General features: G+C 33.4%; 4 protein-coding genes across 5 annotated transcripts; 2 read left to right on the top strand and 2 right to left on the bottom strand.

Moving 5' to 3' along the window:
• The first annotated feature begins 780 nt into the window (after positions 1-780).
• Positions 781-4778, top strand: LOC106620688 (uncharacterized). Its single transcript, XM_014239250.3, has 3 exons — positions 781-3099; positions 3172-3270; positions 4423-4778. Exon 1 carries the CDS (start codon positions 1075-1077, stop codon positions 3088-3090), a length of 2016 nt encoding a protein of 671 aa, XP_014094725.2. The 5' UTR covers positions 781-1074; the 3' UTR covers positions 3091-3099; positions 3172-3270; positions 4423-4778.
• Positions 4779-5047: 269 nt separating this feature from the next.
• Positions 5048-10277, top strand: LOC138857961 (uncharacterized). 2 transcript variants are annotated; one of them, XR_011397213.1, is made up of 3 exons: positions 5049-6708; positions 6790-6904; positions 9016-10277. XR_011397213.1 is itself a non-coding variant. In XM_070112273.1 (2 exons), the coding sequence occupies exon 1, from the start codon at positions 5366-5368 to the stop codon at positions 6689-6691; it is 1326 nt and encodes a 441-aa protein (XP_069968374.1). In that variant the 5' UTR covers positions 5048-5365; the 3' UTR covers positions 6692-6708; positions 9016-10277. The 2 variants fall into 2 exon arrangements, 1 of the variants encoding a protein (XP_069968374.1); XM_070112273.1 differs by lacking the exon at positions 6790-6904 and having other exon boundaries at positions 5048-6708.
• Positions 8936-9361, bottom strand: LOC106620681 (pupal cuticle protein Edg-78E). The gene has a single exon (XM_036359182.2). The coding sequence runs from the start codon at positions 9359-9361 to the stop codon at positions 8951-8953; it is 411 nt and encodes a 136-aa protein (XP_036215075.2). The 3' UTR covers positions 8936-8950.
• An 8238-nt stretch (positions 10278-18515) lies between the features above and the next one.
• Cpr78Cb (Cuticular protein 78Cb) lies at positions 18516-21133 on the bottom strand. The gene is made up of 2 exons (XM_014239258.3): positions 20911-21133; positions 18516-19258 (listed from the first exon to the last, which is right to left on the bottom strand). The coding sequence occupies exons 1-2, from the start codon at positions 20941-20943 to the stop codon at positions 18863-18865; spliced, it is 429 nt and encodes a 142-aa protein (XP_014094733.2). The 5' UTR covers positions 20944-21133; the 3' UTR covers positions 18516-18862.
• Between the last annotated feature and the right edge of the window lie 4902 nt (positions 21134-26035).

Genomic DNA, 26035 nt, shown 5'->3' with positions numbered 1-26035 from the left:
GGTTAAAATTTTACTTTTTCATGTTGGTATTTTAAAAGTTCACCAATTATTTTTTTATGGCAAATAAAGTATAAAATTCCAGCCGCAAAGTAGAAATAAACATGAGTCACATTTAGTTTGTCTATAAAGTTTAACGTAAAAGATATAAAAATAATTAATATGAGAACGGTATAAATAGTATAAATACATTGAAATTGAAAAAAAAAAACAATAATTATAAATTATTAAGCTAAGACAATTTAAGGATTAAAAAGTAAAATTAATTTAAATTGCATATAAAATTCTTGGGAATTAAATAAACTTAATTGTTAAAAAAGTGTAAAATGATTTGCTGGTTTTTACTTCCTAAATCAAGAGGTTGAACCGCGGATGCCAACACATAGAACTATTGGATTTAGAAAAATCAAGCCACTAACTGTTAAATCCAAGTGTTTAATGACTTCGATTTCTTCTACGGATGAGGGTCAATTTTGATAATGTTTAAAAAATTAAAAAAAACAGTATATATAAACTAAGTCTCCGACAAGCAAACAGGTTACTCTGTTTCCGCTGAAATTCGCGGATATATTACATTTCATGTTTGTACATTTGGACGCATATTAATTGATATGTTTGTAATAAATTTCGTATAAGGTCCATCCATTCCCTTTCAGAATATTTTATACAAGCTTCTTTGAGGTTAAAAAAAAACATACAAAAAATATTTCCTTTTTTGCTGGAATGTATATATTGTTCAGGAAGTTGGCATCCCTGAAGATTACAAAATTTTCCCCCGCGAAGGCAGGCACCTTGCCGTGGTGCGGGGGCTTAGTCGAATCATTAATCAGACCTTATTAGCGGATGGCAGTGTACACATTTGAGTACCAGTACTTAGTGTATACACTGTGTTTCACTGATTCGGGCTGTTTTTTGAACGATGACCAAGTTCTGCCAATCCCCCCTAATCCAGGGTGTAAAGCGATACCGTGCCCATTGGATGGTTTGCAGCCAGGGGGTTTAACAGACCGGCTGTATTTGAACGGCGCCTTCCTGACACCGGGCCGCCTCAGGGAGTAACTATGGCCTTACCGCGGCATGGGGCGCTGTCGTGGTGTACCGTTTGAATTCCCCAATATATTACATAGACTACTGAGCTCGCCTCGTCGAGCAGGTGGTCGTACGAACAAGATGAATTCAAATACTTACTCAAATAACAATTATAAATCAAACGAAAGGGCTTTGGCCGATCTATTGGGTCAGTTGGTGAGGGGTAGAAACAACTCACCACCTGGCTATGGTAGAGGAGGTGTAGGAGGTAGTAGCGGTGGTAGCGGACCCATAAATAATTATGGAGGTTCATCTATGGGACCGAATGGTGGTGGCAGTGGAGGTTTAGGTTCTTGGGGTATAAATGCTCCAAATGATTGGAATCCAAGTGGCGGTAGTGGTGGCAGTGGGTACGGAAATAGTGGACGAGGAGGTGGCGGCGGCGGCGCCGGCTACGGAAATAGTGGGAGTGGAGGTGGTGGCAGTGGCAATAGAGTGCCATTAATGCAACGTGGTGGGGGTGATGGTGGTGGCTTTGGTGGTATGCCACAAGGAGGTGGCATGAACGATGTCTACGGTGGCATGCCACAAGGTGGTGGTATGAACAACAACTTTGGTGGCATGCAACAGGGAAACAATTATATGGGTATGTCAGGAGGTAATCAAGGTGGCTTCGGTGGTATGCCACCAAATAGGGGAATGAACAATGCTGGTTTTGGCAGCGGCGGTGGTGGGGGTAATAACTTTCCACAAAATAATAATTTTGGTGGGGCTGGGTTTGATAACTGTCCGCCACCGCCACCTGGTCGCTCACGTGGCACGTGGGTTAGTGGAGCAGCTAATCGTAGTAATCGCAATCTGGCGTCGCAACCAGTGCGAAATAGTAGCCGCTCATCCAGTTCAACACAAGACAGACGAAACTTGGGCGGTTCGAAAACGTCTCTGTCATCGAAAGGTAGTCGCAGCGGTGGTGCCTCAACTTCAGGTAATACTTCAAAATCTGTACAGGCACTGAAACGTAAAGCGCCACCAAATTCCGCTCCGCCTGCAAAACTAAGTACCAATGCAGATATTGTTAAACGAACATCCGCTCAAGCAAATCAAAGATCCACTCAAGTAAATCAAAGATCCACTCAAGTAAATCAAAGATCCACTCAAGCAAATCAAAGATCGGCTCAAGCAAATAAAACATCCGCTGCCGAGCCTAGACGGGTGCTGACATCAACTGGTGGTCGTTGGTACCAACATTTCTTATCAAAAGGGTTGAAACCAGAAGAGGCCCGTAAGAAGGCTTTTGAAAATAATAATAAGCCATTTACGGTAGGAGCTGAAGGGGCGACAGCGGCAAAAAGTGTCAAAAAAACAAATCCCCCACCCGCGGAAACGTATATACGCCTTGCGATTTTCGCGAAGGGTTTTCCCGAAGTTATATTGGAAACCGATGATCTATCAGCACTCGAAGAACGGATCGTCGATGAGGTTGCCAATAGTAGTACCGAATCAAAATTGCAATTTGAAAGGTTACTTCGGAAACCGGGCTTGATGGTTGTTGATTGCGTTAATCAGAATACCGCAGATTGGCTCATAGACACTATTCCCAAATTGAATTGGGAAAGTACTGAATTGGCAATTTGTTATGAAGAAGACATTCCAGACGCATATATAATGACGCTCTCGTTGCCAAGAAGTGCAGGCCAAGATTATGATCAGACATTGTCTTTAATTCAGTCACAAAATACCGATTTGGCCACCGATTCATGGGAATGGGTACAAGAGCGTGAAGATGGTGATAGATCAATTCTCACCATCCGTGTTGATAAGGAATCACACGCGGCAATTAAAGCAAAGAAGTGGAAAATATTTTACAAATTTGGTTTAATAGAAGTAAATTTTGCACGCTATATACGTTTTGCCCTAAGTAAACGCTTGAATGAAGTAGGGGGCGTTGAAAAAACTAAGATTAAAGGAGAAAAGTCAGTTGGTGAAGGCGATAAAGAAACAACGGCGGAAACAACTGACGAAAACCCACCTTCTCCGCCACCCGCTCCTATAATCAGCAAATGAATTTAAAATGTAAGGAATTAATAAATTACCGTATTCTGTTTTTTTTTTTGCTAAAAATGTATTTTTTTATACTTTGTTTAGGTATGCGGTATCTGCATCTTATATATAATACATTCTTCTCAGTTCAAGACATATCAGCCTTTCGAAACAATTGACCTTGTTCGACGAATTTGATAATGGGTAAGTTTAATTTTATTTTTGTGTTTTTAGTCTAATAATAATCCTTCAGCGAGTTAAAATGTGCGTGTTCACAGAAAAAATAGTGTTAATAAATTATGCGATTAATTGGTCAAATCATTCAGTGTAGTTAGGCGTATTTTTAGAATCAGTTAAATAATTTGTTGGAAAAGCCTCAAGTGTTAGTTTTGTTCCGAATCTTCGGAGAAAAATGGCTAAGTGCAACAAAATAAAAGAGAACGTACGTTTTTAGCTTTGACTTCGTTTGGTTTACTAGATACTCTAACTGTGATTACTTATTGTGCAATATAATCCAGGGTGTTGTAGAATCGGAATTGAAACCTTTTAAAACAAATGTAGTTGGTGTCATGAATTCAAATATTATTGGTTTGATGTTCGAAAGCAAAGCAAGAAGATAGTCGTTGACAGATTTGAAAAGTAAGTTAGGAAATGAATTAATTTTATTGATACGTCTTAACTTATCTCTATTTCTATAGTAGAAAGATATTTTAAGAGGATTTGTAAAACGTTATTTAACACCATAACAAATGTGTCTTTATTCAGGCGATAATGTAATATAAATATGTAAAGTAAGCAAGTAAATGCAATCGAAATTTCACATACGTTTTCCCTCGTACATTAAATGGATTACTGTGATCTCTTAAAATCATTCTTTTAATCTTTCCATTGCTTTTCATTCCTCTAATAAAATAAAAGATAAAATTGCGGAACTCATTGTAAACTTTAATAGAACTGATTTCAAATTTATTAATTCTCAAGTTTTGTCACAATCAGCTAATTCGAATATTGGTGGTCTGTATGTTCCAAAGAACGAAAATCGAATCGGATTTTGTGACACCATTGAAAATCAGTATTGGTTTGCAATTCTGACAACTAAGCGAATCTGTTTTGGACTCCACAACACCCCTAAATAGGTTTTGGAAAGGAAAATGTTCGTGGATTTTCACTTGTTAAAAAAAAATAGATAGTTTAAATATAGATAATTACCGAACTTTTTTAGTGTTTTTTTTAAAGCTATGTTACAACAAAATAGTTATTTCAATCCTTATTACATTGATTATACAGTTCGCATTTCATATATGTTACTGTCAGAATTGAACTGATTTTATTTTTTTTTTATTTTACATTTTTCAGTTGGATGCCTGAAAGTGGTCGTTGGCGATATACAAAAAAATTCTATCAGCTAATTTCTTCAATAAATCAATCGAATTCATAACGGATAATTATATAGGAAAATCGTGCTGTACATTAAAGGAATAACATACGGCGATGACTGAGCCCTGTATTCCGTACGGAACGTCAATTGTTTTGGAAATGATATAGCAAGTAATTATTTTCTAATTTATTCCAATCCTCAAATACATATAAAATTGTAAGATTTATTTATGTAAAGTTGCTTAGTCAGCACTTGATACGTTATGAAAAGTTGTATTACCGTCAGCATCAATAAAGTTCTACTAGATGGCGATATGAATGAGGCCCTCTTAAAATAGTCTTTGTTATTTTCGGAAAAAAATTAAACAATTTTGTACATTAAAAGGAGAAAATCAGGGAAACAACTGCTAGCAATAATAATTAAATGTAAAAGGTAAATTAGCACTGATTATAAAAGTGTTCTTGTTAGCTGAGTTATGCAATTGAGAAATAATTATTTATTACTATAAGCATGTTAATATTGCTTGAAAGTTTATTATTCCGATGTGGTATTATCAAGATTAGGATTGAAGTGAGTGTGATCACTTGTTAGAAATATGTAGTAGCATAGGAGTTTTCCCCCGCGAAGGCAGGCACCTTGCCGTGGTGCGGGGGCTTAGTCGAATCATTAATCAGACCTTATTAGCGGTTGGCAGTGTACACATTTGAGTATCAGTACTTAGTGTATACACTGTGTTTCACTGATTCGGGCTGTTTTTTGAACGATGACCAAGTTCTGCCAACCCCCCCTAATCCAGGGTGTAAAGCGATACCGTGCCCAATGGATGGTTTGCAGTCAGGGGGTTTAACAGACCGGCTGTATTTGAACGGCGCCTTCCTGACACCGGGCCGCCTCAGGGAGTAACTGTGGCCTTACCGCGGCATGGGGCGCTGTCGTGGTGTACCGTTTGAATTCCCCAATATATTACATAGACTACTGAGCTCGCCTCGTCGAGCAGGTGGTCGTACGAACAAGATGAAATCAACTAACAATTATACAAATTACAATTCAAATCAACAAGCATTGACCCAGTTAATAGGTCAATTGATGAGAAGTGGCAACTCACCAAATGGCTATAGAGGAAGAAGTGGCGGTAGTGGGGCCAGACAAAGGGGCAGCATCAGACGAACAGCCACAAGAATAAGACGTCGGCCAGCAATTAGAACACATGCCAGTGCACCACCGCGAAGACTACCGACTACTAAGCCATCAAGTAGCGGTACGAGTACAAGTAGGAAACCTTTGTCAACAACTGCAACACAAAAGCGAAGTGTCGCAGAAAGTAAAACTGAACCCGAAAAGAAAAAAATCGCTTCGGATGACAAAACCAAAAGTGGTGACATTAAGGAAAGCAAAGCAAAAGCAGAGGATCCATATTTAAAGGGGCTGTGCGAGTCGGGTGTGCGATGGTATTTGCGCTATTTGAAGGAAGGACTAGAACCGAAAGTGGCATGCAAAAAAGCTTGGGAGCACCGTACTGAACCGGTGGAATATGAACCGCAATGGGGAAAAGAGTTTCAACCGAAAGAAGTCGAAGACGAGTCGAAATTCCGCCAGCGGCTACGAAGAAGGGCAGCGAAAAGTTCTGAAATCAATGAGGACTACCGCATTGCGGTACATCCCAAAGATTTCCCAGATCAAATGCTGGACTTGGATTCGATAATTGCACTGGAAGAGGCTATTGCGTCGGAAATAGCAAAAGGAGCCAGTGCAAAATTGCAATTCGTCAATGCCCATCTGCGTCCAGGTGTATTACTCTGTGATTGCGTTGATGAAGAAACCGTTAATTGGCTAAAAGATATCGTCACCAAGCTAGCCGAATGGGAAGGTCCCGGGCTGACGACAAGTCAAGAACGTGTTATTCCAGATGCCTATGTCATGACAGCAGCATTGCCGAAGAGCATTGATCAAGATTTCCAACGCACATTGGCCTTGATTGCTTCACAAAATGAAGATTTAAATACCGAAGTGTGGAAGCTAGTGAATGAACGCGTAGATGATGGAAAGAGTGTGGTGACGATACGTGTAGATAAGGATTCTTTTAATACAATGAAGCGACACGAATGGAAGCTTTATTATAGATTTGAAAAAGTAGCCGTACATTTCCATCGATACTTAAGATATGGCAAACCTACTTTATGGATAACGAACCCCAGTTGCCACAAACAAAATCAGGTGAAACCACCTGGTCCAACAAATGCAGTATAAGAAGAAATAGTAAAACGGTAAGTGAGCACATCTTCGCCAATTATTACGAATGTGATGCTAAAGATCTTCCTCTCTCTCTCTCTCTTCTCCCTTTTCAGTTCAAAAATCTTCCCTCGTTGAATGTAGTGATTTCTTTGTCTTTCCACTTGCAACATCCCCAGAATCTCATGAAATAGAACCTTCAGCGGAGTGAAAATATAACGAAGAAATGAGGTGAGCAATACAAACCCGCCGTTCATAGACACCTTAGCTGTTAGTATTCTTACTTACTAGCTTTTAGTGAATTTAACTAGAACCTTCAAAGTATTTTATATCGATCCTTTTAATAGCTCAGAACGACCAGAACCCCAAACCCCAAGATTATTACTTATTTATTTATCTTTTATATATCCATTAAAACTCAAAATGTTTTTGACATTTCGAAGTTTTCCTTTATAAACAAATGTATGGTGAGTGTACCTTGTATTTTTGCCAGCTCATAACGCTGTCAACTTACAGTCTAGAAATAATTGACGGAAAACAAATTAAACACAAAGTACTGTTATTAAGCATCGTTGCATAGTGTCTAGTGATTAAAAGCTATGTTGATAAAAAGTTTTTTGGGCTTTGAAATAAGCCAATGGGTTTGTCACTATTATTTCTGCCACCAGTGTATATGCCACGGTTATACTAAATCACCTATAAATTAAAATAGTATAAATCATTTTAACATTTTTTTTTGTTTTGTTTTAAAGTAACGCTAATGGAATTAAATCGCATATGAACGGCGCTACCAGCTCTTGATTCCGGTTTAGGCTCCCTCGGCATATTCAATATAAAACTAAAATTTCGTTGATCTAAACTTTATTACGTATGCTTTTGCATTTAAAATTTACCATGTATCTCAAACTTGCCAATTTTTTTGGTCGTTGTATAACCGGCAAACTTTATGCTTATGTACATATGTACGAATGTAAATCTAGGTGCTACCAAAACACAAATTTTCATTTGTTCTTCATGTATGCTAATTTCTTACTTAACGTTTGACTTGCCGCATAAATCAACATCTGAATGATATATGTATGTATGTAGATATGTTATTTATTGCAATTTTCGTGCTTTTATCATATAATACTTGTATATGCTAATTTATCAAAGAAAAATAATTACAAATGTATGTATATACGTATATCAATATATCCAAATAATTAATCTGCACGATTTCAATAACAATTTATCACAAATTTCATATACAAGCATACATACAAACATATATACATATACACATTCAAGCATACATACAAACATATATACATATGTATACACATACATACAAACATATATACATATGTATACACATACATACAAATATATCTATCTACATTTGTGTGCATAAGAATGTTGCATGACTCGAATTTCTTTTTGTCATTGTTTAATTCTAATAATTTTGTTAGCATAAGCTAATCTGGAATCGTTCTTTGTCCGGTTTGATAGTATTTTCACTGAAAAGTAAATATACACATACATATGCACGCATATATGTATATGTGTAGAAAGCCATTTTAGATAGAATCCGCATTTTCGAAATGTATTACATATGTGACTTTAGCGACTATTTTATTTAAGGGGTTATACTTGTATCCACTTGCAAGTCAGAAAAAACTTGTTTTTTTTAAAAGGCATTTTTATTTACATTTACAGAAAATAATGTACTTTAAAAATCGGCGATTCATTGAAAATTTTTGATCCTGTAGCCTATCTCCAAAAGGACCTCCGAAAAAAAGGTCGAAGGAATAGTCGAAACATAGATTTTTGTTTTAAGATAACAGCGTTTCGAGAAAAATGTTGAAAAGCTTTTACTCTCTGCAACTATTTGCCGGATTAGCCCCAAGTTTTGAATATAACCCCTTAAACCAAATTTTCAATATATTTGAATATATGTACATACATATAAATTTACTTATAAGAAATTCATACTTTGCTTAAATGTTAAGTATAATCCTATTCTCTATTCTATGCAATTTTTAAAATTATTTAAAGGCTATTTTAAAGCTTATTGGCAAGCATTGAACACAATTCATTATATTTTAATTTTGCAAACTATATGTAGATGCTCATAATTACAGTGCGACATATTATATAACTAATATAACACTATTTTAAGTGATGAGAATCTGAAATATTTTTTCTGCATTTGTCAGGTTGAGTTCCCTTTCTAAGTTTTTAGTTTAAAGTAATTTCTGAGAAACTTTAGCTTACATTAAATTAATTAACCCATACTTATTTTTTACTTGATGTTGGTATATTTCTAACAATTGTTTTTGCATTTGTCTTCTTTTCCACAGTTCGTTGTTGTGGTTTATGCTGCATCAGTGTCGTCAGTACTTGCTCCGGTAGCTTTGGTATGTGATCGCCTGTCGGATGATAACCATCGGCATCGGCTACATATGTCATTGTGATGGGTATGCCTTCTGCAGAAATGTACTGCACAACACCACTATGACCGAACTCATTTCCCGCTGCTTTTGTTGTGATGCCGTTGGATGTTTGAAATTCGTAATGAAAGTCACCACTTTCATTCGGCGCCTGGTTTTTATAGTAAATGGTGTATGCAGCAGGATCAAGCGGTTTTACGGCCGCATGCACAGGCTGCAAATGTTGTGCAAAGATATCACAGAAGACTACACACATGAGGAGACGTTTAAACTGCAGATGGAAGAGAGATGAGAAAAAAGCAACTAACTATTTATTATCCATAAAGCAATAGAAATTAATCCATTAAAATTATGTGGTGCATGAAGAACAAACCGTTGTTTGGAATCGTAGTCCAGCTACACTGTATCGAATTTTACGTGTCACCCGCATTGTAAACAACATTCCCATTATTTGATTCGAAGTAGCGTCCAATGACATAGCTGACTGGGAATGAATATATTCTGGTAGCACCGTCTGGAAGTTCAGTTATAGCAACCCGTTTATTTATTTTTACCACACACATACATATATACGCGTACACGCCGAATGCTCAGAACAGCACAACGAGTCTGCCGCTGCCGGATTCGATACGAAATGAAGCAGGTTTCTGGTGCGTTCAAAGCTTATATAGATGTGTCGCCGATATGCAAATAAATTCGGCAAACAATTCTTAAAATAAGAGAAAAATTGTCGACGTTAATTAGTTTAGTGTCACAAAAATGACATATCCATCCCTCTGCAAGTTGTTTATGTCAACTCGAGCATTTGATGCGTTGTGACGCCTGCGTTTTACACATATCCAGCGCTGAGTAATCGTAATGAAACAACCGCTATGTGAAGTGCGTTTTGAATCTTGTTTGGCACGTTTGCTAAATATGTGTCATTGTGCGGATTTAAATAAATATTATGTAATACTTGATATCAACTATATTAATTGAACCCAAAGAGGGAGTTGTCGGCCGACCGCTGCATAAATCATAAACATCAAAAAAAATATACCTAATTCACCAATTTCTACATACATACATGCGAATTTGTAAGCATGTGAAGCCCTATGGAGCGAGAATATTTCTATCAGTATCAAATAAATAAAATCTTCTTTTGTGCGCCGATATGGTAGCCACTAACTAAAGTAATATGTGTTTTAATTTCCGTGTAGAAGGATGTAATGTTAATTGTATTGGTTGCTGTATGTGTATTTCTTTGTTATTGTATGAGCTCTCTGCACTGGCTATAACCATTTTTAAGAATTCCCAATTCCTAGTTCTGATTGGAATGGCAAATTAAGACCCCAATAGGTCAACCAACTAATGTATAGTTGGCAGTCTATAAGTCATAGCTATTAAAACAGTATTTTGTATTGCGTATAGCTCCTGATCTCAGTATACTTGAAAACGCAGGCATTCCTTTCCTAGGCTTACAGAATACAAACAGAAAGAAATGGAAAAGAACTTGATTCCGATCGTTCAGTTTGTATGCCAGCTATATGATATAGTGATCCGATGTCGACAGTTCCGACAAATGAGCAGCTTGCGGAGGAGAAAAGCACATGTGCAAAATTGCAAATCGATATTTTAGGGTGTTGAGGGTTCTAGTTCACGTATATACAGACAGATGGACATGGCTTAATCGACTCAGCTAATCACGCTGATCATTTACATATATATACGAGTATATTTTATAGGGTGTCCTACGTTTCCTTCTGGGTGATAAAAACTTCGTGGCAAACATAAAATACTATACTATCTTCAGGGTTTGATAAAGCAGAGTTATTGGCATCGCGTTTGAAAAAATGCAATTTACTCCAATATCCCATCATAGAAGATGACCTGAAAAAACGAGTTCAGTAAGGAAGATGGACTCTGTTTTTGTCATGACATGAAATTTTTATTTGAAGAAATTGGCATTCCTTGCCATTCAACTAAATAGGCCCTTTTTATTGATAGCTCAACAAAAAGTCTAAAAGCATAACAAAAGCCTACGTTCCCATTCCAATACAAGTGGAAAGTTATTGGAGACTTCAAGATGGTGTATTTTTTGACTGGAATGCAAAGTGGGTATACTAACACTCCTGTTATCTTTGCCTGTGGGATAGTAGGAATGATGCTTCTCTCCACCGCCAAAAACATTAACCGGTACGTACCGATTACGAAGTGAGAAAATTTAATATTAAATGAAAAGCGATTGTCAATATTACAACTATATTAATGCCGCATTAAACAATTTGTAAAGACTCTTAATAAGGGTTCGAAGCTTTCAATATTTGAAGAACTTTTTTCAAAGCTTTCAGATGTGAAAATAAAAACTGGTCTCTTTGTAGGCCCTCAATAAAAAATGCTGGATTGTGATATTTACCCGAAGTTAGTTAGCAATGAGCTGATCACTGACATGATTACGAATTTCTCCGTCATGGCATGTAGAATGTCTCTAAAGATACACATATATCTCATTTAGAAAAATGTAAAATAATATGGGAGCTTATTAGGAAAAACAAGGGGAACGCTTCCATCAAATTATAATGGAATTTGAGAGACGTTACCAAGGCCAGTATACTGAAAGTATGGTCGGGTTAATAAGAGAAACTTTTACGGGGCATGACAGGAAAAGTAAAACTGTTAATTTTTAAATATTTAGACTATTTTAAAATTTCTACTGTAGGAATGAATCCTAAATAGGTAATCGGTATCTTTTAATAAACTACATTTTTTTTGTTTTATGAAGTTTATAAACTGTTTCGTAATAATTTGATTGATTTCTGATTTCAAATTTACCTTTAATCTTCTTTCTTTCTAGCAGCTTTAGTGATACAGGTACTTCTTAAAATATCGTTATTCTTATTAATGAATTAAAATGGTAAATTTTCTTTTGGGTCCACAAGGAGGATATACCAAATACCCTTGTTTCATGTGAATGTTTTAAATGTATCAGTAAAATATTTTCGAAATTGAGCACAGAAAAAATTAAAAGTGGTATTTTTGACACTCCTTAAATCAGGGAATTAATAAAGGACGAACATTTTACTGATTGTATTATTTGGGTTGTGCACAGTTTCTTAGGAAATAAAAAGTCTCCAGACTACATTCAACGCATTGAGTAGCTCATGTTGCACTTCCAGAGACTAGGATTTAATATGAGCATCAAGATGCACTTCCTTTTCAGCCATTTGGACCGCTTCCCAGAAAATATAGACGACTTAAGCGAAGAACAAGGAAAATGCTTTCATCCGGATATTCGCACTATTGAAGAGCGTTACCAGGATCGTTGGAATGCAAGTATGATGGCTGATTACTGCTGGAGCATTCAAAACAAGACCGATGTTTCTATTCATGCAAGAAAAGTACTTAAAAAAAATTTTGTTTCGTGTTAAGTAAGAGCAATATAATTTTTTAATTCTAAAATTGTAGTATTTTTTGCTAAAAATGTAATCTGTTCATATGGAAGGTTATGAGTTCGCTAGTTTTAAATTTTTACCAAAAGGTAGTATAAGAATGCCATTTTATAATTTTGGTAGAAATTGCTAAAGAAGTTTGTGATACGTGAAATAGGAATTACCACACCATTTGGTAAAAGAGTGGCCACATGCCATTGATACTTTATTTATATCATTATATAAAATTTTACCTAAGACTGAGTAGTCCATTTTCAGCTGATTAATATGAAGGCCTTTTGTATTATCTTGGTCAATCAAGTTAATGCATATTTATTGATATAGCTCAAATATGTTATGATGATGATGGTAATAATTAATTATGCCACGATGTTTGTAATACTCTTAAATTTCGCACACGTCCTTCTCTCCCCAAAGAGATGATTATTTGTCGGAACCGATATCGGACCACTATAGCATATAGCTACCACACAAACTGAGCGATCAAAGTTTAGTCCTTGTATGAAAAGCTCTTCTCTTTGAAGAGATATCTTCACAAAATTTGGCACATATTATTGTCCATGGCAGCGTTGTAATTTCCGAACAAAATGTTCAGATCAGAGCACCAAAATCAAGATAAAGATCTTTTTCTACGCTCGTTTGCTATAAGAAATTCACCTGTGGAGGGTATTATAGCTCTGATGCAGCTGAAATTATCGTTTTTTCTTGTTTTGGTAACAAAACTAAATTTTTTTTTGTGGACATTTCCTGTGATACAACCGAACGTTCTGTGGTGAAGCGTTCTGTCATTAATGGATTGATAAGTACTACGCCATATGAATTTTCGAAAACTAAAACTAAACTAACTGAACTAAAAATATACCTTTACCTTTTCAAATCGTGATAATGAACTGCTTTGTGCGTTTTTCTTTTGAACAAAAATTTGTAATAAGTTTTCGTGTTCTAATGATTATTTGTAGATATATGGACGAATATCCTAAGTAGGGTTTGAAGAGTATTTATTATTCTTTGTATGTATACAGTAAAACATTGAACATACTTAATAAGTATAAAGTCTGTTTTGAAAAATTTTACTTGAAATATTATATTATTATATTATATCGTTTTGAGGCAATACGCAACGTGTAGTATCAACTAATTTAATTATAATATTTGTTTATAAAAGTGTTTTTTCTGAAAATCACTTTCAGTTTATAATTTTTAGTTTGGCACAATTTCATACAAATAATTCACAAACATATAGCACATGAACATAATAATATATGTGAGCATCTTCTGCAATGTAACAACACTTCACTTCGCTATACAAACAAATAAATGCTTCACTGCTGCCAAATGAATTTTTGTACCTATACCTCGGCTTTTTAATGAGATTTTTCGATTACTTCTTTTTCTGTTTTTGCATAGCCTCGGTTTTGTTAATACTTTTAATTAATCATGTTAACATGTGTTATTAAGTTATAATGAATGCACTTCATCAGTAAACGCTAAATTAAAATCAAGAAAAAATATTTATGATCGAAATTAATTAATATTCACACTCGTTGCGCTGAAAAATTGAAATACCAAAGCAATTCTATTAGCATAGATATATTAACACATATCAAAAGGTCACAGAAGCAGTGATCCTACCGAAAAAATGTTGATTTTATCGCGTAAACGCTTGAGGTATTTGTGTAAAAAAGTTTTTTATGTTCAAGTCGCCGCTGGCACGAGCGCTAATGACTGATGGTGCCGCTTAACTGTGAGTCAAATGCGTCGCCGCTGTTGCTGAGCGGCGGTTAGAACTTTCGATTTCAAATCTTGTTCCGAATTTCTTCTTTTCTCACAATATACAAACAAACTCGTAGTTATGTAAATTAGTTTCTTATATTTAATTATTAACTTATAATCTTTGATATTAAAAAAAAAACTTGTTTTCAAAATATTTATTTCTTATATGCATATACATTAGGATTTCCGTTATTTTTCCAGTTGATTTTTTTTTGCAAACGCGCCCTTAAATTTCAGATTTTACCTTAAAAAAAAGGATCCAACTTAACAAGCGACTTACAAGCCGTGCCTAAAACATTGTACTTTACTTTTCCCATCTATTTGTTTTTCTCTTTTGTGTTTTTTTTTCTTTTGATAGATTTTGATTTTACACCATGAATATCTAGTAAACGCTTAACTTAATCGAAAAATTTAAATAGATTTTTTTTCATTGAAAAATATTCGTTTTTTGACGCACCTTAATGTATATTAGAAAAAATATATAATTCAATAATACTTTTCTTTTTCTGTTTTAATAAAATAAATTAAAATAAAATGTCGCTATAACACAAATAAATATTACAAATAAGAATTTTTTAAATGTATTGGTTGTACGAAATTAAGAAACATTCATTGCACAAAAATCCTTATTTAACCCGATCTATGAAAGTAATACATTTTCGAAAATGCGCTAGTCATTTCATTCTGAAGTGTAAAAAAGTTTTGAAATACAATAATAAGCTGAAAGCCGATTATTAGCTGCTCGTATGAATATTAACATTGCGACCGACTATTCGAACAGTTGCTCTGCTGTGTGTATTTGATTAAATGAAAATTGCTTGAAATCCAAGCAGCCTTTGATTTGTACACACATTTTATTATTGAATGTTTCACTTTTCTTAATAAATATAAAAAAACGTTTACTGGTCGAATAGTCAACAACGACCGGTTAATCGCATAGTCGACGACTTACGACTATCCGGATAGTGCAAACCGAATATTATTATTCCAATAATCAATCCTATCCGGTTAGTCGATTATTCGAATACCAAGAGCTCTAATATATACACATTTGTACAAATACTACCATGCTTTTACACATGTATAATCTTAACCTAGCTTAACTTAATAATATACTTTGATTTTAAAAAAATTTCCTGAATATAAAAATAATAAAAGTTATCAAATGTATGACATAATAAAATCTTGAATCTTTTTTAGTGCTTCTAACTATGATATTAGAAAATGCCTTTTTAACGATTTCTTTGATTATGTTTCATTTCATATGGTGGATGAAAAAATTTTCTTTAACGTTTAGGCATTAAATAATATATAAAAAATGTAAAAATTATCCGTTACGATTTAAGGTTAGACTTTAACTACGAATAACTTTTTAACGAGTCGGCTTAGCAAAAAATCATATCAAACCTTTTTTTTATCGTTAATTTTCTGACAAGATTAAGTAATGGCTGTATAGTGTTCCCCATTGACAGTATGGCCGGCATCATTTGAAAAATATGGACCAATGATTCCCTCTGCCAGAGAGCTCACCAAACAGTGCATTTTTGAGGGTGTAACGGCGTCTCAACAATGATTTGTGAATTATCATCACTCCCAACGAGAAAATTTTGTTCATTAATGTACGCATTGAACCAAAAATGTGCTTCATCGCTGAACAAAATTTTATTGTGAATATCCGTATCGCCCCATTTATGGAACGACATGCTTGATGGCCGTTCGGCTTCAATTGTTGCACGGCCTAGATTTTGAAAGCAGACAAACCAAAACTTTTTCGCAAAATATTTAATAAAGTAGTTGGGCACTGTTCTAATTGTTGCGCGGGATGACGGACGGACTCATTCGGGTATTTTTCGATACTCTGCTCTACAGCTGCAATAGTGTTTCGGTAGGCATTGTACGACATCTCTGAGGATGCGCCTTATCCATTAGAGTAAACGTGGTGCGAAATCGATCCATGTTTGCTGTAATTATCGACTCTGCTGGGCGATTATGTCAACCGAATATTGAACGTAGACCGCAATGCGTTGTGCGAACCGAACTATTATTTTGAGTATAAATCAGTTCTCAAAAAGACCAACTCCGAAAAAAGTACCCGTCTAACATTGAAAACCACACGTCTAAATAAAAAAACACCCGTTAAATGTCTCCAAAAGTAGTTTTCTCTCTCAAACTAAATATACGTGCAAATGTATATGTATATTAGGGTGGAGCGAAAAAAATTTTTTTTTTGCTTAACCTAAGAGTAAAATTTGTAGATGATAAAAAAAGAAAATTTTTTTTTTGCTTAACCTAAGAGTAAAATTTGTTGATGATAAAAAAAAAAAATTTTTTTAACATCTAGAGGCCCACTCACTTTTAAAGTATATGTATACAAAATATTAATTTAATATTCCAATGAAAGTCTTTTTTTAAATATTTAAAAAAAAAATTATTTTTTCCTGTTTGACTAAACTTGTTTAAAATTTCACAATTTCACATTATCATTAGTCTTTCCAACTGAAAACGCCTTTTGCAACTTTTTATTTAATTTTATGCTTGTTTTTTAATTAATATTGCTTTGGTTTTACTTACCACACCCATAAATAATGACATTGAAAACTGAAACTTCATTGTCCGGTGGAAATAATTTAACGTAACGTACAGGGATGACCATCGGTCATTAGGTAGTGTGAAAAAATGTTTGAAAAAGTTATTTTACTTGCCAATATTGAGAATCTTGTATGTTTTGAATTATACAATAATAATGATGAATAATTATTAATGTTTTTTAGAATGACATGATCGATTTAAGACGTCTGATTTTTCAACGGTTTATTTATTGAATATATGTAGTTTGATTTATAACGTGATTAATGTGTCAAAAATAATAGCTGACAGATACTCGTACAAATGGGAAATGTCATATTGGCCCGTCACATAGAACACATCGCGTTTGTTGTTCAACTGGCAGGTGTATAAAATGTCTGTGTAATCATAAAAAGAGCAAGAAAGGCAATGCGGAGTCAATTCATATTCTTCGATGTTATCCATCATTTATTTAATTATTCGGCTTTTGGATATATGAAAAATTTTCAAATAAGAAGTTGAGTACCTCATTTAATTTATATACTTAAATACCTTTTATTGAATACTAGTAATGTGATTTATGTTTTTAATTTGTTGCGAGTAAACTGTTTTCTCTGCTCAAAATCTTTTTTAAACTTACATAGTTTCAGGCCACTATTATCATATTTCATATATTTTATAAATTTAATTGCAATTAAGAAATCTAACAGCTACCAACACTTGACAAAAATATTTTCGATTGTATGATCTCTAAAACCTCTTGAGTTTAACAACTGTATTGTTATTTAGTTTTAACACCTTCTGTTCGGTACCCAAAGTGTTATGTTTCTTTATTTAAAATTTTTGTATTCCAAAATTTCGAGTTTGGTTTTAATCGTACTTCAAATTACCCGACCTTTTTCTACCTACATAAGGCTTACCCTGTATATGAATAGTATAGAAAATGAATTAATATCACACGCGCACTCATTTATTTTACTTCCTCTTACTACATGCTAATACCTCCCATACTTGTATATGGTATGTACGAGTACTTGATTCCGATTGTTTAGTTTGTATGGCAGCTATATGCTAAAGTGGTCCATTCCAAAAAATGAGCAGCTTCTTAGTGAGGAAAGGACAGGTGCTAAATTTCAGATCGATAGCTTAAAAACTGAGCGACTAGTTTGTATATACAGATATATTTCATAGGATCTCCGACGTTTCCTTCTGGGTGTTACAAACTTCGTGACAAATTTAATATACCCTGTTCAGGATATAAAAAACCAGTTTTTAGAATTATATCAATCAGACAAAAAAATTGTAAGAAAGTTAACAGTAGAAAATATATTCCGAGGAGGGTTGCCACTTGTCTAAAATTTCTTATTGGGTTAAAATGAAATAAAATATTTCCATATAGGCCAAGAACAAAACAAGTTCAAAATTATTGCTTCTGATATATTTTGACATCGGAAAGGTTACTGTTTTATGAATTTAAATCAGGCTTAATCGAAATTTAAGAAATGTTTTGAAATAAAATTTTTACCCAGGGAACTTTTACTTACACAGCCTTTAGTTATTCGCTATACTTACCAAATTTTTCACAAATCCATATTTGTACAGAGTACTCTTAAATTTTTGCGGTATATGAACCAAAAAAAATGTACCGCTTGTCTGTTTGTTGCCGGAAATTATGAGTATATGAATAAAAGGTCACTGTTAGTTCTGTGTGTATTTACATATGTATGTATGTAATATTAGAAAGTGCTTACAATTATTATTAGCTATATAAATTTGCTAGATAAAAACCAAAAATTACTAAATTACTTTTGTCGAACCAACGAGCATTTGTTTAATTTGTTTGACCGTTAGCAATGTATGCACTTTGCCATTTCGGCAGCTCAAAATGGTTTTTCGTGATTTTTTAATGATTAAATATATTCTGTGCGCATATGAGAATGCAAAATATTTAAAATATAATTGATATATTGTAGTATGTGTACAATATGATTTTATTTGTAAACCCTGTAACGGCCACGATCCTCCTCATTCGCATGCGTGCGTATATACTCGAGCGAACGAAGTATGTAGTCTGGTATTGGTTGCGGACGGGGTAAATGGCGTCCAACAGCATGGAAACCCAGTTCATCAGCAATATAACGCACTTCGATTGGTATGCCCTCGGGTGAGGTGTAGCTAAATATGCCAATGGTTTCCAGTGCGCTGCCAGCGGCCTGTACTGCAATACCGTTACTCGTCGAGTATGCATACCGATAGATACCCAAGTCGTCGGCTGGTGCCACATTATATAACGTGATCACTGCATCGCGATTGCCAAGTTGAACAGCATGTAGCGGTTTGACCGCTGAGCTGGTGACGCACATAACGGCAAATACTAAAAAGACACACTGTGATTCGTTAAGAACAATATAAGTGACAATTAATATGGTAGATACACTATATGTACATATGTTATTGTATATGATAATTTGATTAAGAGTCTTTTATTTAATTAATCGCGACTAATTTTATTGATTTCCGAAGCAGTAACTCTTTCTGCGGAATTAAGATTCGTGTCTATCTTCGATAGATATTCGATCTTTGATATATAATATACACACATAGTGTTAGTCAAATAGTACCGACACGAAGTATACCTTTAGGAGCACACTTAGTATTATAGGTATGTTATTGTGGTTTCTTCCGAAAAAGACCAATATCAGAATCTCCAAATCCACCTACGTATTAAATTTCATTCGGATATCTCAAAAACTGCCGAATAAATTTTTATAATGCCCAAAAAAAACCTCACTGAAAAAATCGCTGGATCGAAATCGGTTTTAGACCCATTTTCTCTTAGCTAAAGATAAAAAAATAATTTTCATTTCTTAATCTCGAGATTTGGCTTAAAAATTAGATTTAATTTTTTAATGCCGATTCTGGTATTAAAAGTTAAATTTTCACTTCTCGATGTTGGGCTTATTAAATCTTAACTCAATTATTTTTTAATGCATTCTTTGCAACCCTGCCTACATAGTCACAAGTTTCTCTTATGCTGTGCACTGATATAGAATATAAAATCTACTTGATCAAATAACTACCTATAGAATAATAAAGACGTTTGCTGTTCCCTCATCAAGCACTAGTTTAGAGCGCCATCTGTTGATAATATTAAAATTGGATAAAATAAATAAAAATACCATTCTAAATATCTTCCAACTTTATTCAAAAAAGTTTCGCATAATTTTTATATACTTTTTTTGTTAAATGTTATTTTCAAAAAATAACAAATATTTTCTTAGCAAATGCCTCAATCAGAGGAGTGGTTAGACTTATTTGCTTTTCGCCTAAGTTATAAAGTTACTCATGAGGAATAGTTTTTAAAGTTGCGAGCTAGAAATTTGACCATTATTTCTTTAACAAGGTCATCAAGGAAGATGTAGCGATCAAAAGAGGTATTAATTTTTTTCAAATTCTCATTAAGTAAAATTTCTACCAGTCTCTGCATCTTTAGTGATTTTTTTGTGAACAAAACTGATGGATTTTGGGATTTTATTTCAGTATTTTCGAAAAAAATTGATAAATATTTAATTTTACATATAATAAGGTCCTCTAAATATAATTTCAATTTTTTTCGTCGTTGCATATTATTTTTACACTATAAACCACGGCACATATATTATATTTATTGCAGCTAAGAGTTTATGTTTTTTTAGTTTTTATTGCAATTTTAACACTAACTTCTAATATATAAAAAAAAAATATTTACTTCTTTCAAAGTATTTTGAATAATCTTTACAAAACTATCGATGTAGACTTGAATAAAAAAAATTTCGTAATTATACTGAACTAAAAAAAACACTTATTTATAATGAATAAATAAAATATTGATATAATAACTTTGTTTTGCATATTTCACAAAGCAGTAGTCACATGTCATTTGCACTATTACATTCAATATTTGGCCACAATATTAATTAAACTGCACACTTTAGTTATACACTTTTTATTATGTTTTTCTTCTTAATTGATAAAAAAAAACAATTACTCCGACACTTACGGGGCTCGATTGTGTTCTATTTATTCGCCGCATCTTTGATCGCTTGTTTGAACTTTAGTTTCTTTCACTATTTTTTTTTTGAATAAAAAATTAATATAATTTTTTTAAGGGAGATTTTGTGTTTTATCGCTAATGTTTCGTTTAATTTATTTTTTTATTCGTGTTTCTAAACAATTCTTTGTATATTTTTCGCTTCGTTTGTGTATGTTTAGGGTTTGAATTGATTTTCACAACTGCGGACGAGCGCGTTTAATTTATGTTTTTTATAGCGTAGGATCCAACTGTTTTAAATTAAACAATATGACCACGATCGATTAGCCATCAAAGATAGCTGATAGCTATATGTATAAGTGTATATGTATGCAAGTATCCAGTGTTTTGTCAAATGGGAGGCTGATTTGTTTAGTAGCTATATTTGTCGTTCCAACTTTATTATCGCTCGCTCGCACATGTACATATACAAACTCGTACATATATCTATTGTACGGTTGTTGAGACATATGTACAACTATGTTAAGTCTACACTTGCATACATATGTATATATTACTCTCGTACCCACTGTTGACCATCGTCTGCCTCGAAATAGTCTAATTTGTTTGCAGTCATCTTCGAAAATTTTAGCAAAAATTTCTCGTTTGTTCGCCCGCCCATCTGTTTCAATCTGTATTTTCGAAAAATATCTGGTTTATTACTTTTTGTTAATTTTTATCGTTTTTTTTAAATCAACATATTTTCAGTTAAATGTTGTGTTGCTCAATTTGTGTTTTATACCATAGCGCATATGTATGAGTGTATGTTTATGCATTAATACTGAATTATAAAAAAAAAAGTCGCAATAGACGGATTAGACTATGATTTTGTTAAGTGTTTATGAATTCCTTTATCAAAAGCAATCACGATCTGCTAGTTTGCTAATCATCGTTAAAAAATAAACATATGTGTATATATCTATATAATCAAATTAATGTTAACGAAATACCGTTAAATATGACGACATTTCGGTAGTAGCGAATTGGTTGTCGCCTTAATCTTATTTTAAATAAACGCTCGGCAACTTAATTAATAGCGTTTGTTAAGCGCTTCAGATGTTCCTAGTAGAACCTGAATTTTAACCGGACATTTATTTTGTTAAATTTTTGATTCGTAAGCGTTCTGCTGCAACATGAAATTGCATGAGTAGCATCGGTTTACGTATAAACTATTGTAGATAGATAAGACAATATACCATTAAAAGTACGATAAGGCGCGGAAGACATTTCAGACATATTTCTATACACCACGAGAATTATAACAAGAACTACAAATAAAGCATACAGAAAAGAGGAACTACGGGATTAATAAGTTTCTTATGGTAAAATGTGAACATTGAATATAATTTTCTAACAACTTGGTGAACAAAATGATTTATAACCAATATTTATCTCTTCCGAGATGAATTAGGTCCAGCCTGCAGGTAATCAAAAGTTTTCATTAACGAACTACGGGTAAGTCATTTGTGTGCCTGAATGTTGAAGAAGTTTTACATCATAACCTAACATGATGACGAAATTATGTATGCGGATATATACTTAATAAAAGGCAAAAACGTTGTGAATCGATACGAGCTTCCTATATATGAGTTTCTGTTCTAGCTTCTATTGCTATATCCAAGCTACAAAAAAATTGGCTACAAGCTCCTTTATTAACTCGAAGACCATGTTATATTGCGAACCATGCAAACCAGGAAGCCGTAAAAAACTTCCTTAATCTACTTTTTCGAAGTTATTTCTGCATGCTATTCGTCGATATTATGCTTTCTGGGAATGTATTTGCATTGCCAAAACTCACAACAACAATATTACGTTCTTAAAGTATGATGCCTGCACTCTTTCAATCTGCGTAAGTATATTCTCAAGTTCAGTTCGGCAATTTTTTTAAAGAATTTTTTGCAATGAATCAATTACATCATAACAAAAAACTATTTATTTTTTGTGAAAACGGCTTAATATCCTAGTATAATACTAAGCCGTTTTCACAAAGGAACCAGAGGAAAAACTTTGTAAAATCCAGGGCATACGCTAAATATGATGAAACGTTAAAGAATTGCTTTTATGTTCATTTCAAACAGTTTCAAATAAAATTGAGCAGTTATTATTAAATGATGTCTCAATAAATATGACCAAAGCCGTTTTCGTAAAGCATTAAGAATAGATTTCGTGATTGGAAAATATGCCTTTACGACAAGTATCCGGATGATATTTAATTTAGCTATATTTGGGAAGAGTTGCCGCAATAATAAAACTAAAAGCAATCGACAATTTACACATTGTAACAGTTGTGATAAAATTAACTTATGTAAACAGGAGCGTTCATGAAATTATTGGAGTAGACTGCGGGCTAAAACGTGTTTTGAAACACAGTGAAATTGAAGTGATCAAGTTTCAAAACAGTCTTCAGAAAGTCTCAATTTGCCCCAATTTTGGCAAAATATTCAATAAAAAGGCTGCGAATCTGGTTGATTATGCTAGATCCTGAAAATTGAAATTGTAACTATTTACGAAACATTGAGCCTAAAATTTCTCATAATATTACAAATTACTTAATTACATTAACAAAACTATAATGCTATTTTCGTTGTGTGATTCAGTATTTAAGTATTTGAGTTATGACAGAACTATGGTTGGCGAGTCTGCTACTTGTATATATTATGTATGAATTATATAATATATATACCCTAGTTCTAATCAGGTTAGATGGTTCTAGAATGTTGTAAATGCTGTGAATAGTGTGTAGCTTTATAAAGAAAATGCTTTCCGATTATTTATGCGTTAGAAAATATTAAAATATATTTAAAATTACTGCTTATAGTAATAGTCTAATTTTCAGCGGTTATGTTGGCTATTATTGGATTACCTCCAAGAATAGTTTCAAATATCAAAATTTGAAAAGACTTAATATGTTTTTTGATAGTAAGAAAATATTTATTGTCATGAGATTATCTTTATGCTATATTTGAGCTTTATTATGCATCTGTGACTAAACAATTAAATTATATTGCACAATGTAGAGATAAAAGAAGCAAACAGCTGAGTTACACCCACCAATTATCTATAAAAATATAAAAAAAATATTAATATGAAAGGTTCGTTTGAGAATGCCCACCAATTTGTGCTGCGCTTGCAAAAGACTTCCAACACTATTGTATAAAACCTTCGATTTCAAATAAAAATTGTACAGTATAGTAAATTAATAAGGATGGTATAATAAAGAAGTAAGAAACATTCTTAATAAAATAACTATAGAGTTGTTATTGCCTTCTAATTTGTTATGTAATATTTGGAAACTCGCTACACTTGTTAAAGTTATGAATATAAAAACATCTATATATGGATTTATAAGAATATAAAGTCAGTTCAAATAATTTGCTTAATTAACGTTTATCTGTACAATAAAATGCTATGCCGAAGTGGAAGACCACCGAAAATATTAAGAAATATTTACGCATGTGTGTATGTGTACCTCAAAAGGCTAATCGCACGCTTTGATTTTAATATTTTACACATTAACCTGAACATGAAAAACCATCAACTATTTGCATTAAGAAAAATGTGATGAATGCAGTGAGTAAGCCAAAAGAAGCCAACGAATACCGTTAAATGTGTTTTCTGTCTGCAAATTTATACAAAAATATTCTAACTTGCGCGTGGTTTATTTGTGTTGATGATAACTAAGGGCGTTTTAGAGCGGAAGTGTTGTGGATTATGGTATTGACAAATAAATTTCCAAAAATAAAATAATAATGAATATGTTAATTTTGTACGGTTGCGGCACAGTGGAATATTTTACATATGTGTATATATGTGTGTGCGTATTTATGTATGAATGTTTGCTTGAAAAGGTGGCAACTAATTGTTCATCCATCACTGCCGTTCAAGCGAGTATTATGTTTAAGCATTAGTGTATTTGACTAAGTCGTCATAATTTCATATAACGTGTATTAGCACAAATTAAAAAAGCTATAATACCCTACACAGGTGCATTTCTTATATCCTAAAAGAGTATAAAAAATCTTTATCTTTATTTTGGTCGGTCAGTTGGTATGACTGCTGTACGCTATAGCGGTCCGATCTGAACAATATATTCGGAGATTGTAGCGTTGCTTTGAACAACAATCTATGCTAAATTTCGTGAAGATATCTGGTCAAATAAAAAAGTTTTCCATGTAAAAATTTGATTTTGATCAACACTTTTCTTCTTGGAGAGAAAAAGATGTGAGAAAAATTTCAGCCCGATATCTCAAAAACTGAGGGACTAGTTCGCGTATATACTGAGAGGTAGGCGGGCATGGCTAAATCGGCTCAGCTCGTCACGCTGAATATTTATATATATTATATTATATATTTCTTAATCGGTGGGTCAAATTTGTAGATTATAAACAAAGAAAATTTGTGGAAAAATAAAAGAAAAATTTTTAACATCTCACTCGTAAAAAAATTTTGATAAGTATTCTAGAAGCTGTGTAGAGTCCTCTTTCTGACCAATTAAAAGTTATCAAGATTTTTTGTGGTCATTATTGGAGTTTTAAAAAAAGTTTTAACAACATGCTTTCCTTAAGCGTTAAAATAAATTTTGAGATAGAAAAACCGTCAAATACGGTAATTTTTATATAAATGTAAAGAGTTTATCCCAAAAGAAATTTTTTTTTGCCAAAAAAAATTTTATCTCGAAATTCATTTTTTTTTGCTCAACCCTAATATATATAGATATACACATATATACATATACAATATAACCAGCAGATCACCCCATTTGCCATCCCACTTGGGGAAGAGGACCTAATGGAGACAATGATATGTGAACATCGAACTTGTAATATTTTTTATATGCAATTCAGCACACGACAGCTTTGTAAGGAGTCAAAGCTCCAAGTGAGCTGCGCTGCAATTTACTACCCTCTCCTGGCCCAAAGACGCCTACATCGCATATTATGTTGCAGCGTAGCTTAGTGGGTCGCCGCTCACCATGCGACTTTTTTCTAATACTTACATTTTTAATTTCGTGATATCTTTCGAATGGAATGTCCGAATGGAATAATTCAAAAGTCTTGAATATGAAATAATTAATTTTGATAAGGTAGAAATATAG

The sequence above is a fragment of the Bactrocera oleae genome, chromosome 6 (genome assembly GCF_042242935.1).
Source record: "Bactrocera oleae isolate idBacOlea1 chromosome 6, idBacOlea1, whole genome shotgun sequence".
NCBI classification, from domain to species: domain Eukaryota; kingdom Metazoa; phylum Arthropoda; class Insecta; order Diptera; family Tephritidae; genus Bactrocera; species Bactrocera oleae.
Note: the sequence above shows the minus strand (reverse complement) of the source record. Positions and strands in the feature narration are given on the sequence as shown.